Raw genomic sequence first — 13124 nt, 5'->3', positions numbered from 1 at the left:
CAATATGAATATGTGATTTCAAGTTTCAGACTTCATATTTTGATTGATTTAGGACTTTTGTGCATGGATGGTTTCAGGTGTTGCCTAAAGACCTTGGGGTTGAGGGTGGGACAGGGAATTGTCACAAGATTTTAACCATAAACTGTAGTCTCTGCTGAATGCAGAGAAGTTGACAACTCCATGGGACATCTGCTAGGTAACAGGCATAACACCATTTCTGCCAAACCAGCTGTTTCAGGGCATCCAACATCTGTTCTGCTTTTAATAGTGACTATGTTATAGCCTGTATTTACATGCACTGGAAGATGTAGAATTAAATGTTTTTAAATGGCACTTCCAAAGTCTGCCTTCACGCTGGCTTTATTTACTTATTCACTGATACCAAAGTTTGGTAATAAGGATCAAGCTTTTCATTTTTGCTAGGGGTCTGACCAAGGTCCATCCAATCAAGATCAGGCAGTATCTGCCCAACAAGCTGCTGTAATTAACCTGACTGGCGTAGGGAATTTTATGCAACCTCAAGCCACAGGTAGGTGCTTGCTGAGCCGCCTTTTGTAGATCAAGTGTGTATGTTGATAAATTCACACTAAAATGAAGTTTGGTCTTAAAGAAGTTGTATGTTAGATCAGAACAATTTACTCTTTATTATAAGCACATGAATTACACAAGAAATACTGGACTTTCCAGGCATGCACGGTTTTGCTTTGTTTGGCAGTTCAGTGTAGTGAATTGATAATATCACATGAAAATAAGTCACGCTTGATACAAAAATAAAATATAGGGAATTTCCATGCCAGACTTCATTGAGGAATGTTTAACTGTCTGCTTAACATCTAGTACGAGAAACCTTTTTGTGTCTCCCCAAACACTTCACAATCTAATTATATTCTAACAGTGTATGCATACCAGCTATACTTCATTCTGTGCTGTTTCCAATTTTGATTCTGAAACTAGTTCTACTTATATCCCTTTTTTGTTACACTCTGTTCCTATGTCTTCCTTTCCTGACTCTGACAAACTCAACCTGACCTCTTTGACCTGCCTGCTTTCCCCTTCTCCTTCCTTAGTGTTGTCTCAGCTTGGCTCTGCCGTGAACAGACCTGGGCAAAGCCTTCCTCAGCAGAGACTCCAGCTCTCTTCTGCCTTACAGCAGCAACAACAAGCCTTGCAGCAGCAGCAGCAACAGATACAAGTAATCCAGCAACTTCATTATGACTGTATTTAAAAAAAAAATTTGAAAAAAATTAAAACACAATTCTTGGCTCCAGAATGAAAAGTCCTGCCCCTTTGACTCTTTTTTTTTTTTTAAAAAAAAAAACACCACCAAACAAACAAACATCTTTATGGTCTTGCAAATGAAAAAGCCATGCATTTGGCAAACTAGATCATGAAAGATTTAAAATCTGTGGTTCTCTCACCTTGGAGCACTGACTTTATTTTCATTCACTTAAGCCATCCACCTTCCTGATTTGCTGACATTCAAGGAGTGTTTGTGGCACGTATCCCAACAGGCTCTGTCAGGTGCCAACAGATTTCAAAACAGCATGACTGTAAGCACCTGCAAATTGAAGCATGGCACTGCTACAGTCAGTACATGGAGGCAACAACTCTGGCGAAGCATTCCTTCAGCATTCTGTCATTCAGATGCTTTATTAAAGCATCTTCATCTATTATTTAGCACACACTCTCCTCTTTGTGATATACAGAAAATGCATACACAGAGAAGGTCTGATGCTAAGAATGTACTGCGTGACCCAAACATTCACTGAAGTTGCTGAGTTACTGCAGTTACTGCAATGGAAAGAAAGGGCAAAGGACCAAAAGCTGTCCAAGGACGTGTGAAATAATGTCAGCTGTGCCCTCCGCAGGCTTCTGTGCCACTGGTGCTGCTTGACTGTACTCACTGCCCCCATACATGGTGGATTCCTTTTGTCAACCCAATGCATCCTCTTTATTTATTTTATCTTTTCCCCCAACTTCCTCTCATTCTTCCTGACATGAAATATAGCTTTATAGTTAATACTAACAGGCTTTTTCTCCCCCTTCTTCCTTCGTGGCAGCAGTTGCGATTCTTGCAGCATCAAATGGCTATGGCAGCAGCAGCAGCACGAGCAGCTCATCTGCAGCATCAACAGCATTCAGCCAGCCACTCAAAAAGTAAAAGGAAAAGAGGCACACCAGCCCCTCCACAATCCTGAGACTTGCTTTCCCCCCCCAATAAAAGATTGATTCAGGGGTATTTGGGGGTGGGGTTGTGTTTGGTTTTTTTCAGATCAAAAAAGAGAAAGCTTAAAAGCAAATCAATTTTTATATTACCAGTGGGAAAATGAACTTTTGATGTTACACGGAAATAAATGAACTGGTTTTGGAAGCCAACCCTACGGACCTTCTTCACTTTCATCAACACAGCAGCTAGGGTCTCCCTTCCTTAAGTCACTTAATTTTTTAACAGAATGCTTTATCATGTATTTTTTATCACTCAGCAGCATTGTACATAGTATAAGGGTGAAAAACATTTTAGAAAAAATGAACTTTGTAAATGTAGTATTGGTATTTGTTTATTTAGTATAAAAGGTTTGTGAACACTGTAACAAATACAATTTTTACAAATCCATTTTTGAAAAGATCTCTCCTTTTGTTCACTTGGGCTTTATACTTTTTATTACTTTGTCTATCAGCTTCTTTACTTCTTTGTGTCTTGTTATTGCTCTGGTGATACAGTCCTGAAGCTTGGCTCCTGTCAGAGGACTTCCACCTAAAAATCAGAACGAACAATTTGATTTTCTATTTACACTGCAGTTACATATCTCTAAAGGTGTTTTTCGAATGAGAGTATTAAGAAATACAGTAATTGTCATGACCAACAACGTTCTCCTGGGGAGCACAGAGCTTCCCCAACTTTAGCCTCAGGCAAAGGAAACAGAACCAAACTCGAGGTGCAAGAGGAGCCATGTTCAAAATCTGTCAAGCTGTGACTTGGTTTTGAACTTCAGTCATGCCACCTTTTCGATAAATGACTTTCAAGAGCGAGTAATTTGCGAAGTACTCAAGCGGGCTGTCTCTTATCATACAGCACCATTTTGCAAAGAAAAGCAGGTACAGAACATCTAGGTCATCTCCATAGGTTCCTGTGTAATAAACATCTAAGTACCTGGTTTGTGTACAGAGCACAGCCTGCCTTCATCATCAGTCACAACAGTTACTGTTCCAGTCGCCAACTCCTCTTCTTCAGCAGTTGGATCAACAATGAGTAACGTGCTTGCAGAAGAAAAATACGCAGATGCATTAGTATACGTTGCTCCATTAACATTATTGCAAAATACACAAAAGTTACTAATTTTTACTGCACTCTCACAAAATACTTGTAGGTGGATTTAGAGCTCAGGCTTATCTGTTCTCTTACTAGAATGCACCGATTTATTTTTTTTTTAAAGAAAACAGAGATTCCGCATACTCAAGTGCGTCTGTCTGTTAAAATACTAGCTGTTGAAAATACAGTTTTATGGCTAAGTTTCACAGGTTTGTGACACCAGTGTATTGCAGGAAAATGCCATTAAACTGCCATTGGCAGTGTGCAGTCACTTATTTCCTAGTTACGCAAATACAATGGCATTGGCTTTAGATACAGGCTGCACTAATCTCTACCAGACCTTAGGGCAAAACTCAGTTCCCATGGTAAAATCACTAAAGTAGTTCTCAAGTTTCTTGTCAGAGAATTTAAGACCACTCAGACTGGAAATTTTTCCAAAATGGATTTACTAGGTCACTTAAGGCAGCCAAAATAAGCTGTCATGCATCACGTGATGTACATCAGTAAAAGGTATTTGAATCATTTAATAAGTTAAAAACAGAGGAAATCAATAGGAAAAAGGAGTATAACTCAACTTCGCACAACAACAAAAATTTGAACTTAAAAAAAAAAAGCAGAACGATCACCATTCAGCCTTAGTTTCTTTAAGAAAAACCAATAAACCACCACTACTACAAACATCTGGCTGAAGGGCAGGTATCATGACAGGAAAGACTATCTGAAGTTTTCCTGCAGCCTCAGTATACACTGGCAATCTAATATTTATCACTGACATAACGAAGCTCAATTTAGCAGCTGGAGTGCACCTATGCTAAGTGATGTTTATGACAAGTTTGGAGGGGGAAGCCAGTTAGGAGGTGATTACACAAAATGAATGGAAAGCAAATGGAATTTGTCAATTTGAACTCATGTGCAACGTGTAATTAAAGGCGTTCTGGGTAATTTAAAACTCAGCCAATAGTTTCAGATTGCCACTTAATAGCAATAGTGCACTGAAACCATCAGTCCATAGCTGTGTCACTCAGAAATACTGCTTTATTAATTCTACCCACATGCACTGTGCAGCATGGGCCCTTTCCACAGCGTGGGGGCCGGGCACACATGGTCAGTTCCATGTGTCAGACCTACTATTCCTTTACAGGTCGACTCCTCAGGAGCGAGCTGTGGAGCAGCACAGTGCTCTACACCAGCATTCCTCACCCATGGCCTCGCTAATCAGCAACACAGAAATTTTATTTATTCAAAGAGGGCTTTTAGGCAGAGGAAAAATGTTTCTACAACCCAGAGTACAAATAGGTAAAGTGTATTTTTAGAGGGTTGTGTCAAAAGCTGTGGAAAACCTAATTAACCACAATTAGGGAAAAAAACCCAACACAACAAACCAACACACACACAAAGAAAACCTCCACACAACACATTTGCATGTTACCCCCCCCCCAATATTTAGTTATAGGATCTAAAGAGACACCTGAGGGACCTGTTTGATAGGACAACTGGTTTCATTGATAGGAACAAAGCCCAGACTGTCACTGAAATCTTTCTTCCCAAGGCAACTTTCTTGGCTCTTGTTAATGAGGTGTGATTTGTGTGCAAATAATGTCTTACTGACAACTGTGTGCCTATAGTGCTATCTGAACTCCCTCACTTTTAGTCTACATCTAATACCAGTACCCTCAGGAACTGCTATTAAAGCAATTAAACACTCTGAAGTACTGATAACTTTCCGTTTTGATTCATTTTAGTAATAGTTTGGCCAACATTCGAGTTTAGTGGTCCCCCTACCCCATCTTGTATTTGAATGAAAGGGCTTATTAATAGTTTCTGAGAATACAGATTCATGTGCCATAAACCCCTGATGTCTCTAAATGTACCTAAATCTTATGTCACAGTCACAGCACTGTGAGCATTATCATGTAATTTTCTGCTTTCCAAATGGATACCACCATAAATGACTGCATTTCTTATAAACAAGAGAACATACTTAACATACTTGGACTAATGAAGAGTCAGTAGAGAATTTCAGCTGAAAAAAGTTATCAGATGTAATTATTTTGAATTTTCATAATCAGATTCTTCACCTACATGAACAATGACTTAAGAGTGCTCGTCGTACTTCATCTCGGGTAATTATGTTTTCAGTTATTCACAGGTCCTGTTGTTCTAATGAGACCATTACCTCTCACTTCTTTGCTGCTTAAATCTTTGGTATAAGCTGTTCAAAAACTACCACCTTTTATACCAGTTATTTAGACAGCCTTCTAAAACATTAACTGCTTCGGTGACATTCTTTCATACCAAAGGTACTGCAAGAACATAAAACATACCTCTTCCTGTACTTCTAGGCCTATGTTTTTGGCTGGGAACCAGCTCCGCTTTAAGTCACAGGAAGAAGCCAGACAGACTTCATTTTGTTCTGCGTCCTCACTCCTACCACAGGACTAACTTCAGGTCAGCCCAACAGGAGAGGCCGTGGCTGTAAGGCCAAGGGAAACAGCACACACCGTGACAGAAGTGCGGAAACATCACTGGTAGCATTCTCCCTCTTTCACTTCTTTTACATAAACTTTTGGGTTTGTAAGTACAAAAAACAATTAGGAACTTACTCGTCAAATATAGCAAATGATGTGGCAACTGGATACTTCCTGATAATCAAAGGGTTCTTCTGTTTTAAATTAACTTCTGATAAACCAGTTTCTTCATTTATAGTAACTGATGGCAATTGTACTGAGAGATCAAAAAATAACAATGTTACGTAATATTAAACGTTGCTGGGTTTCGACAGCCTGGAGATATCCAAAACTACTGACATGTTTAAGCTGTTCTTTTAAGTCACTGGAAATCGATCAGAAGAGTTTGGGCTACTGGTTATGGTTACTGGTATTCTGTACAAAAGAATTCTTGAATTCGAGGAAAGCATTTACCTTGGAACTACCCATTCAAGGAAGTGTTTAATTTTTGTCCTCAGGGTAACATTCTTCCTTACACAGAAGCATTTTCTGCTTCCAAAATGCCACACAATTACAATACTTTAGAGTCATGTTTAACAAAAAGCATTCTTTCCTCCCAAAGCCATATGAAAACTAGGAATACAGTTAGTTTCATCTCATGTTTGTATATCCAGAAAAAACAGTGCAATCCGATCTTCAGGTAACTCCTGCTCTGACAACCCATAGTGTTGGAGACAGCGAAATCAAGAGCAAAGCAGCTTTAGGAATCCAAATGCAAGCGATTCACGGTTAGCAAACGAGGCGTGGCTGTGAGCCTCCTGCACACAGTTATAACCCATGTACCTGTGAAGGATCAATCCATACATTGCATGCACAAAACCTGATTTTTTTCAAATTATAATGCATTAAGCTAGGAATATTCTGTTGAGAGAAATAACCAGTGTCCCCAACAACTTACTCTGCCTACATGAAATAATAAGACTCTGATCTAGGCACTGAATTTTTTGTAACCACTGCTGAAAGATTCAGATCTATGACACAGAAGAGCACGTAAGACCAAGAGCTATTCTGCCATAAAAGGGCAATAATACACATACAGAAGGATCCTGCTCCCCACGTGTTAAGTATCTATGGCATCCACACAGTCATTTCCACTTTGTATTTGCAATTTAGTAATATAGCACTTAAATGACAGGAGAAAAAAAGAAAAAGCAGCTTTAAGGAACTGTGAATCAGTCAATTATTCATCATGATTCAAAACTAACGTATTTCTCCAAGCAACAGTAATCAGAGTGAGTCTCTTACTCTAGAGAAGACTTACCATTTTTTAATGCTGCTAACAAAGCAAAGGCACTGGCATCCAAAATGTTCCCATCATAGTCCAGACATATGATATCACAGTATAACACCCAAGCAAGCTATGAAAGAAGGTTTGCACATGTGAGATATTACAGCAGCTAAGCAAATGGTGCAATATCTAAGACACTGGGCACAAAGAGATAAATTATTTTGAACATACAATTTTTACACTTCAGTTGTGAACCAAGCTATGAAGCCTAAAAAGCAAAACTAACAAAACTTATAATCTCAATCACCTTCTTTAACATTCTAACACTGTGATCTTCTTGGTATGCCCATCTTCATTTCGAGATATAACTTACCTTGCCGTTTGCAATACACAGATCTTCTTTCGCTATGATCTGTGAACTAAAATAAAATGAGAGAGTAAACCAAGAAACAGAAAACCGTCTTGCAGAGTTGTTCGTGTTTTAAATGCATTAAGATGGTTCTTACTTTTCAATCACATCTGCAATGAACTGGCTTGCTGCTTGAGCCTCTTCACCAGGTGGTCCAGCACGAAACCTCGTTGAGCAGAGGGATGGCAGTTCTACATTTGGAACTAAGTAGCAACAATCATTAGTTGTAAACTACAGAAAGCAGGCAACAGGATATCAAAAGAAAAAAATAAGGCAATACATACTCCTTATAGCATTCTATGTACTTCAAATGAAACACCTAGAATTTTTTCAGTCAAACTTCCTCCTTCTCCTCTCAAAAATAAAGTTTGCATTAAATAACTTGTAGTACTATGTACTCAGAAACTAAACATTCCATGGAGCACTTATTTCTAACTACCATTCCCCATTTGTACTGCTACGTATATCATGACCCCCCATAAACTCTTCTTTAAGCACTAAGCATTCTTAAGTAGATCAAGAAACAACGGCATTTTTATCCCCCTGCCTGACTTTATTGGTATGCTATCTGCTTCTCATCAAGCATGAAAACCTCGTGCTCCAGACTTGAAGCAAAAACATGCATAAACATTTGTGGAAGAAAAAGTAAGCATAATCGAGTTCACTGAAAACAAGATACTTTGGAGATGCCTTACAAAAAGGGGATTTAGTTTAAGCTCCGAGTTCCGCGGAATTGTTTTGTTCCAAAAGACACTCCAAACAAGAGTGAGGTTGTTCCCTGGGACTTCTACAGTTCTCCAGGAAACAAACAGCATTTATTTCACTGTAAGAACTAAATTTTTTGCCTAATGGGACTTCAAGACAAAAGTTAACGTGCCTTTGCATGATGTCCCATGCCACCGTCTATTACAGATGAACCACCTTCCCCTTCTTAATGTACATTATTTCCCCCTGCTGCAGGTTTGTCTTCAGCCTGGCCTGGAATCACCAATAAGAAAGAAGCTTTACATAGAAAACTCACAAGCAGAGAAGGGGCAATTCTGAAATTTCTGAAGAACCACTTCTTATATGTCAATTTGGAAACTGATTTTAAGGGAAATAATGCAATTTTACCCAAATTCATTATTTTAAGAAGTCTTCACAACACCCATCTCTCCCATCATTACAGCCTTTCAGCTGAAGTAATGCAAAATCTGAGTAAGATCCATACTGAAAATCTTACCAATATATCCTTTATCAGCAGAATCTACTGCAGGTGCAGCAAGTTCCTGGAGAAAAAAAGACAAAAATGAAGAGATGAATTTTGTACAGAAAGATTTTCCAGCTATTCTCTCTATGAATGGTCATTTTCTTCTAGCATTACAATGAGATTTACAAGAGCCGTTTTTAATCAGTTCCTGTCTGTATTTTTCCTACGGAAAAACTCAATACAGGGATGTGCAGTGATTTGTCTCACAGTTCATGGCAGGCCAGCACTAAAGTTGAGGCTACAAGGCACTTACTAGTCCAGCCAACTAATTACCAATGCACTTATTGACCAATATTCAGTAACTCTTCCATACATACCTTTTATCTAGAAATAACGAAGCCTTTATTCATACAAATATATCTATATATCTGTGTATCTATTTCTCCATACATAATATGCACCAGAAAAACACATGTTCTTAGACTATATAGGTGGGATTAAACAACTGAATTATATATTTACTTTCAGATGTGAAAGTAACTCAGATGAAAACTGTAATTGTGTCTGACTGGCATATTACTGTAACCCTGAAGGAGATTAGTCCTGAACACAAATGCACAACTTGAGCTAACAGCTAAGTTGAAATAAAAACCAACCATACCGCTTTAACTCCACAAACGACTGTAGTATTTCCTAACTTCACCAGGGCAGAACCATCTGCAGTTGTAATTGAACCTGAAGAGAGAAAGTGGTGTTCAATAAAATCTGGTTTTCCCTTCAAAAGGCCTTAATGAATATCCACCTTCATAAGGTGTTTATTTTCCATCATTTTATACTAAACACAAGCTCAGTAAAGCCCTGATGAATCCAGAGTGCAAACAGAATATCTGCATCAAACAGTCGCACAGGATTGCACGGAATAGTTGAGGTTGGAAGGGACCGCTGGAGGTCACCTGGTCTAACCCCCCAGCTCAAGCAGAGCCACCTACAGCCAGTTGCCCTGGACAGCTTTTGAATACCTCCAAGGATGGAGACTCCACAGTATCTCTGGGCAACCTGTTCCAATGCTCAGTCACCCTCACAGCAGTTTCTTCATGTAAAGAGGCAACCTCTTGTGTTTCTGTTTGTGCCCACCACCTGGTGTCCTGTCACTGGACACCAGTGAAAAGATTGTGGCTCTGTATTCTTCAAATATGCTTCCTTGAGGTATTTATATACACTGACAAGACGCCCCCCCAGCCTTCTCTTTTCCAGGCTGAACAGTGCCAGCTCTCTCAGCCTCTCTTTACAGGAAAGATGCTCCAGTCCCTTCATCATCTTCAAAGCCCTTCACTGGACTCTCTCCAGTATATTTCCATGTCTCTCTCATACTGGGGAGCTCAGAACTGGACACAGTACTCCAGGTATGACCTCACCAATGTTGAATAAACAAGAAGGATCACCTCCCTCATCCTGCTGGCAATACTTTTGCCTAATGCAGCCCAGGATAACACTGACCTTCGCAGCAAGGGCACATTGCTGGTTCACATTAAATCTTGTTTTCACCAGGACTCCCTGGTCCTTTTCTGGCAAGCTGCTTTCCTGCTGGGTGGCCTCCAGCACATACAGGTGCCTGTGGTTGCTCCTCCCCAGCTGCAGGACTTTGCAACTTCTCCTTGTTGAACTCCATGAGGCTCCTGTTGGCCCATCTCTCTAGCCTGTCAAAGTCCCTCTGAATGACAGCACAACCCTCTGGTGTATCAGCCACTTCTCCCAGTTTGGGGTTGTCTGCAAACTTGCTGAGGGTACAACTCACTCCATCATCCAGATGATTAATGATGATGTTGAACAGGACAAGACTGATCTCTAGCGTAGTTTTTTAAATTAGAAATTGTAGATGGCTACCATAAGCCCACCTCCTGGCTGACTTACAGCAAAACCTGATGGAAGACAGCACTGTACAATGGAAGAGACCCACAACATCAACTCTGAGCAATAATCAGCAAATATTCCATGGCAGTAGGCTAACCTGTATTTTACTTTTAGAAATTACGAGGTGTAAGAAAGCAGATAAGGTACTGCTGTTCACCGCCTTAGAGGCATATTGCCTCTATTTCAAACAGTTGTTCGTTAAGCTTAGAACAAAGCAGAAGCCAGGAGTCACTGTCTCTTTTAAGATGCCAAGGGCATCAATTTTGCCCTGGTCAGTATATGCCTGGACACTGCCTTCAGCATCTATAACATGTTCTGCTGACCTCTGACAAACTTTCACAACCACCTAAGTTGTGCTGCATATATCAGCCCAGGTGAAAAACTGAGCAAAAATGCTTAAATATATTACTGTACTATACACTCCTTTTAATGCTTGTTGAAACTTTAAATACAAATCTCCCCTCTTTCTTGTTTCAAAATACAGGCATGATGAAAACCAATTAGCAAGTCATTAGGGTCACTCTTATAACCTGAGATTAATAATATTCTCTCATTATTATTACAAATAAGCACTTGCCTATGTTGACAGTAGTTGCCCGGAATTCACCCAACTCCCTTCCATCAGGTCGACAGTTCTCTTTCTAAACAAAAATTAAAAAGTTCAAATCACAAAACATATTTGATTAAATAACGCAAGAATATTTATGCTATACAAGTTCATATGAAATAGTATTCCTTTCAGCAGAAATATGCAGTTACAAAAATACTAGGAAAAACTCTATCACATTCTAGCCAGTTTTTCATCAACTCATACAGAGTTTGTGGTTGTAGGCCTGCAACAATACATTGATTGTCTCAAGGCTAAGTACTTCAGGCTAGCTTCAGAATATCATCCAACAATGAATACTAAATACCCTAAAATAAGAGTTTCTACCAATCCGCACTGTTTAGAATGTGTAGGCAGTTCCCCACCCACATATACCAATCTACCAGAGCTCTTTAAAATTAATGTTAGAGAGAATTAAAGAAAACACGTGCCCCTCAAAAAAAAGTTCCTATACTGTTAGTCAGAACCTGTACAACACCCGAACCTTAAGTTAGAAATTGCACCGATTCACCATCCTGTTGCAACACAACCATCCTGTTGCGACACAACCTGTTGTAGGAGCAATGCAACAGAAAGATGGAAAAACATATTCTGGAGAACACAATAATTTTTCCCCTGCACATTGAGATTTTTGTTTTTCCCTTATAAGGTTTCCGTACAGACAAATCAGAAAAACAGAAGCAAACAAAAAAAATTATTAGACACAATTTATACATATATATATATAGTGGTTTACTCACCAAAAATCTTCTATAGTATTCCAACGGTTCCACTGTTCTAAAACAAATAGAAAGAGAAGTTCAGATGCAAGCTCTCAAGCAATAAATACAAGCATGAACCTAAAAAAAAAAATTCACTTGAGAATCCAGATCACCGGCAAAGCTGCTTAGCAACATGGTTACAGAAAGATGAGGAAACTCCAAACTCACCCAAGAAAAAGATGTTTTCCTACATTCACTTCCTGAAATGCTTCTTCTTTACAAGGAACCTGCCTGCATAAACTACTAGCTTTCACCTCAATCATCTTGACTATTAGTTTTAATTTAAAAGGATTGTATATTGAGAAAAGTGCGTAAAATGTTTGTAATGAAGTGCAGAAAGGGTAATTTTATTACAGTCTGAAACACTTGTTCAAGGACTGCATGCAGATGTACAATCTGGTTTGCAGCAATTTCAGAGTCTTGAAACATTACACTTTTTCTCAGAACCTTTAAGAAAACACAAATCTAAGAAATACACTTCATGCAGTGCTTCAGTTGAGAAATAATTAATGCTTATTATTAATTATATACTACTAACAGTGCTTGTGTATTAGTATTTTGAGCAGAGAACATTAAAAAAAACCAATCTCACAAAAGTGTTATTAATATTTGAACCAAGCCTTCTCAGTTTTGTTAAAATAATAACATCTGGCGATGGAGGGGGTGGGATCTAATTGGAAAAGGTGAGTTTTCCAAATGCAAACACACAATGGTATCACAACTCATGATGGTAAGCATGAATTAACCTCTGTTGGCTTCCCAAATGTTGGTCCTGTACTACAACCCCAACACATGTCCTTCCGTGTTTTCTTCCAACCCATGGAAAAGCACTTGCTAAATGTCGCTGCAGATGTTTAAGCCACAAATCTGGAATATGCAAGGACATAGGAACAGGTTACTCTGAAAAGCTGTGGATGCCCCATCATTGGAAGTCTTTAAGGCTACCCTGAATGGGGCTTTGAGCAATCTGACAGCCCTTCCCATGGCAGCGGTATTGACCTAAATGATCTCTGAAGGTCACAGAATCATGAAATAGAACAGTTTCGGTTGGAAGAGACTGGATTCTTAAGGTGCTTAAGTCCAACCTTTTCCCAGCCCTATCAACACCACTAAACCACGTCCCTCAGTGCAACCATCACCCTTCTCTTTAACACCTCCAGGGACGGTGACTCAACCACGTTCCTGGACAGCCCGTTCCAATA

General features: G+C 39.3%; 2 protein-coding genes across 2 annotated transcripts in view; one reads left to right on the top strand and one right to left on the bottom strand.

Moving 5' to 3' along the window:
- The window catches only part of SUPT20H (suppressor of Ty 20 homolog (S. cerevisiae)), a 34094-nt gene extending 31480 nt beyond the window's left edge, over positions 1-2614 (top strand). Inside the window, exons 21-22 of the mRNA XM_009868279.1 lie at positions 424-529; positions 2061-2614. Of these exons, the coding sequence (XP_009866581.1) occupies positions 424-529; positions 2061-2161 (207 nt within the window). The 3' untranslated portion in view covers positions 2162-2614. The remainder of the gene's footprint in view (positions 1-423; positions 530-2060) is intronic.
- EXOSC8 (exosome component 8) lies at positions 2541-12185 on the bottom strand. The gene is made up of 11 exons (XM_009868280.1): positions 12091-12185; positions 11902-11938; positions 11132-11195; positions 9305-9378; positions 8677-8722; positions 7552-7657; positions 7419-7464; positions 7079-7175; positions 5914-6034; positions 3152-3258; positions 2541-2755 (listed from the first exon to the last, which is right to left on the bottom strand). The coding sequence occupies exons 1-11, from the start codon at positions 12183-12185 to the stop codon at positions 2640-2642; spliced, it is 909 nt and encodes a 302-aa protein (XP_009866582.1). The 3' UTR covers positions 2541-2639.
- Between the last annotated feature and the right edge of the window lie 939 nt (positions 12186-13124).

The sequence above is a fragment of the Apaloderma vittatum genome, unplaced genomic scaffold, assembly GCF_000703405.1.
Source record: "Apaloderma vittatum isolate BGI_N311 unplaced genomic scaffold, ASM70340v1 scaffold8614, whole genome shotgun sequence".
NCBI classification, from domain to species: domain Eukaryota; kingdom Metazoa; phylum Chordata; class Aves; order Trogoniformes; family Trogonidae; genus Apaloderma; species Apaloderma vittatum.
This window is presented reverse-complemented; position numbering and strand designations above follow the sequence as displayed.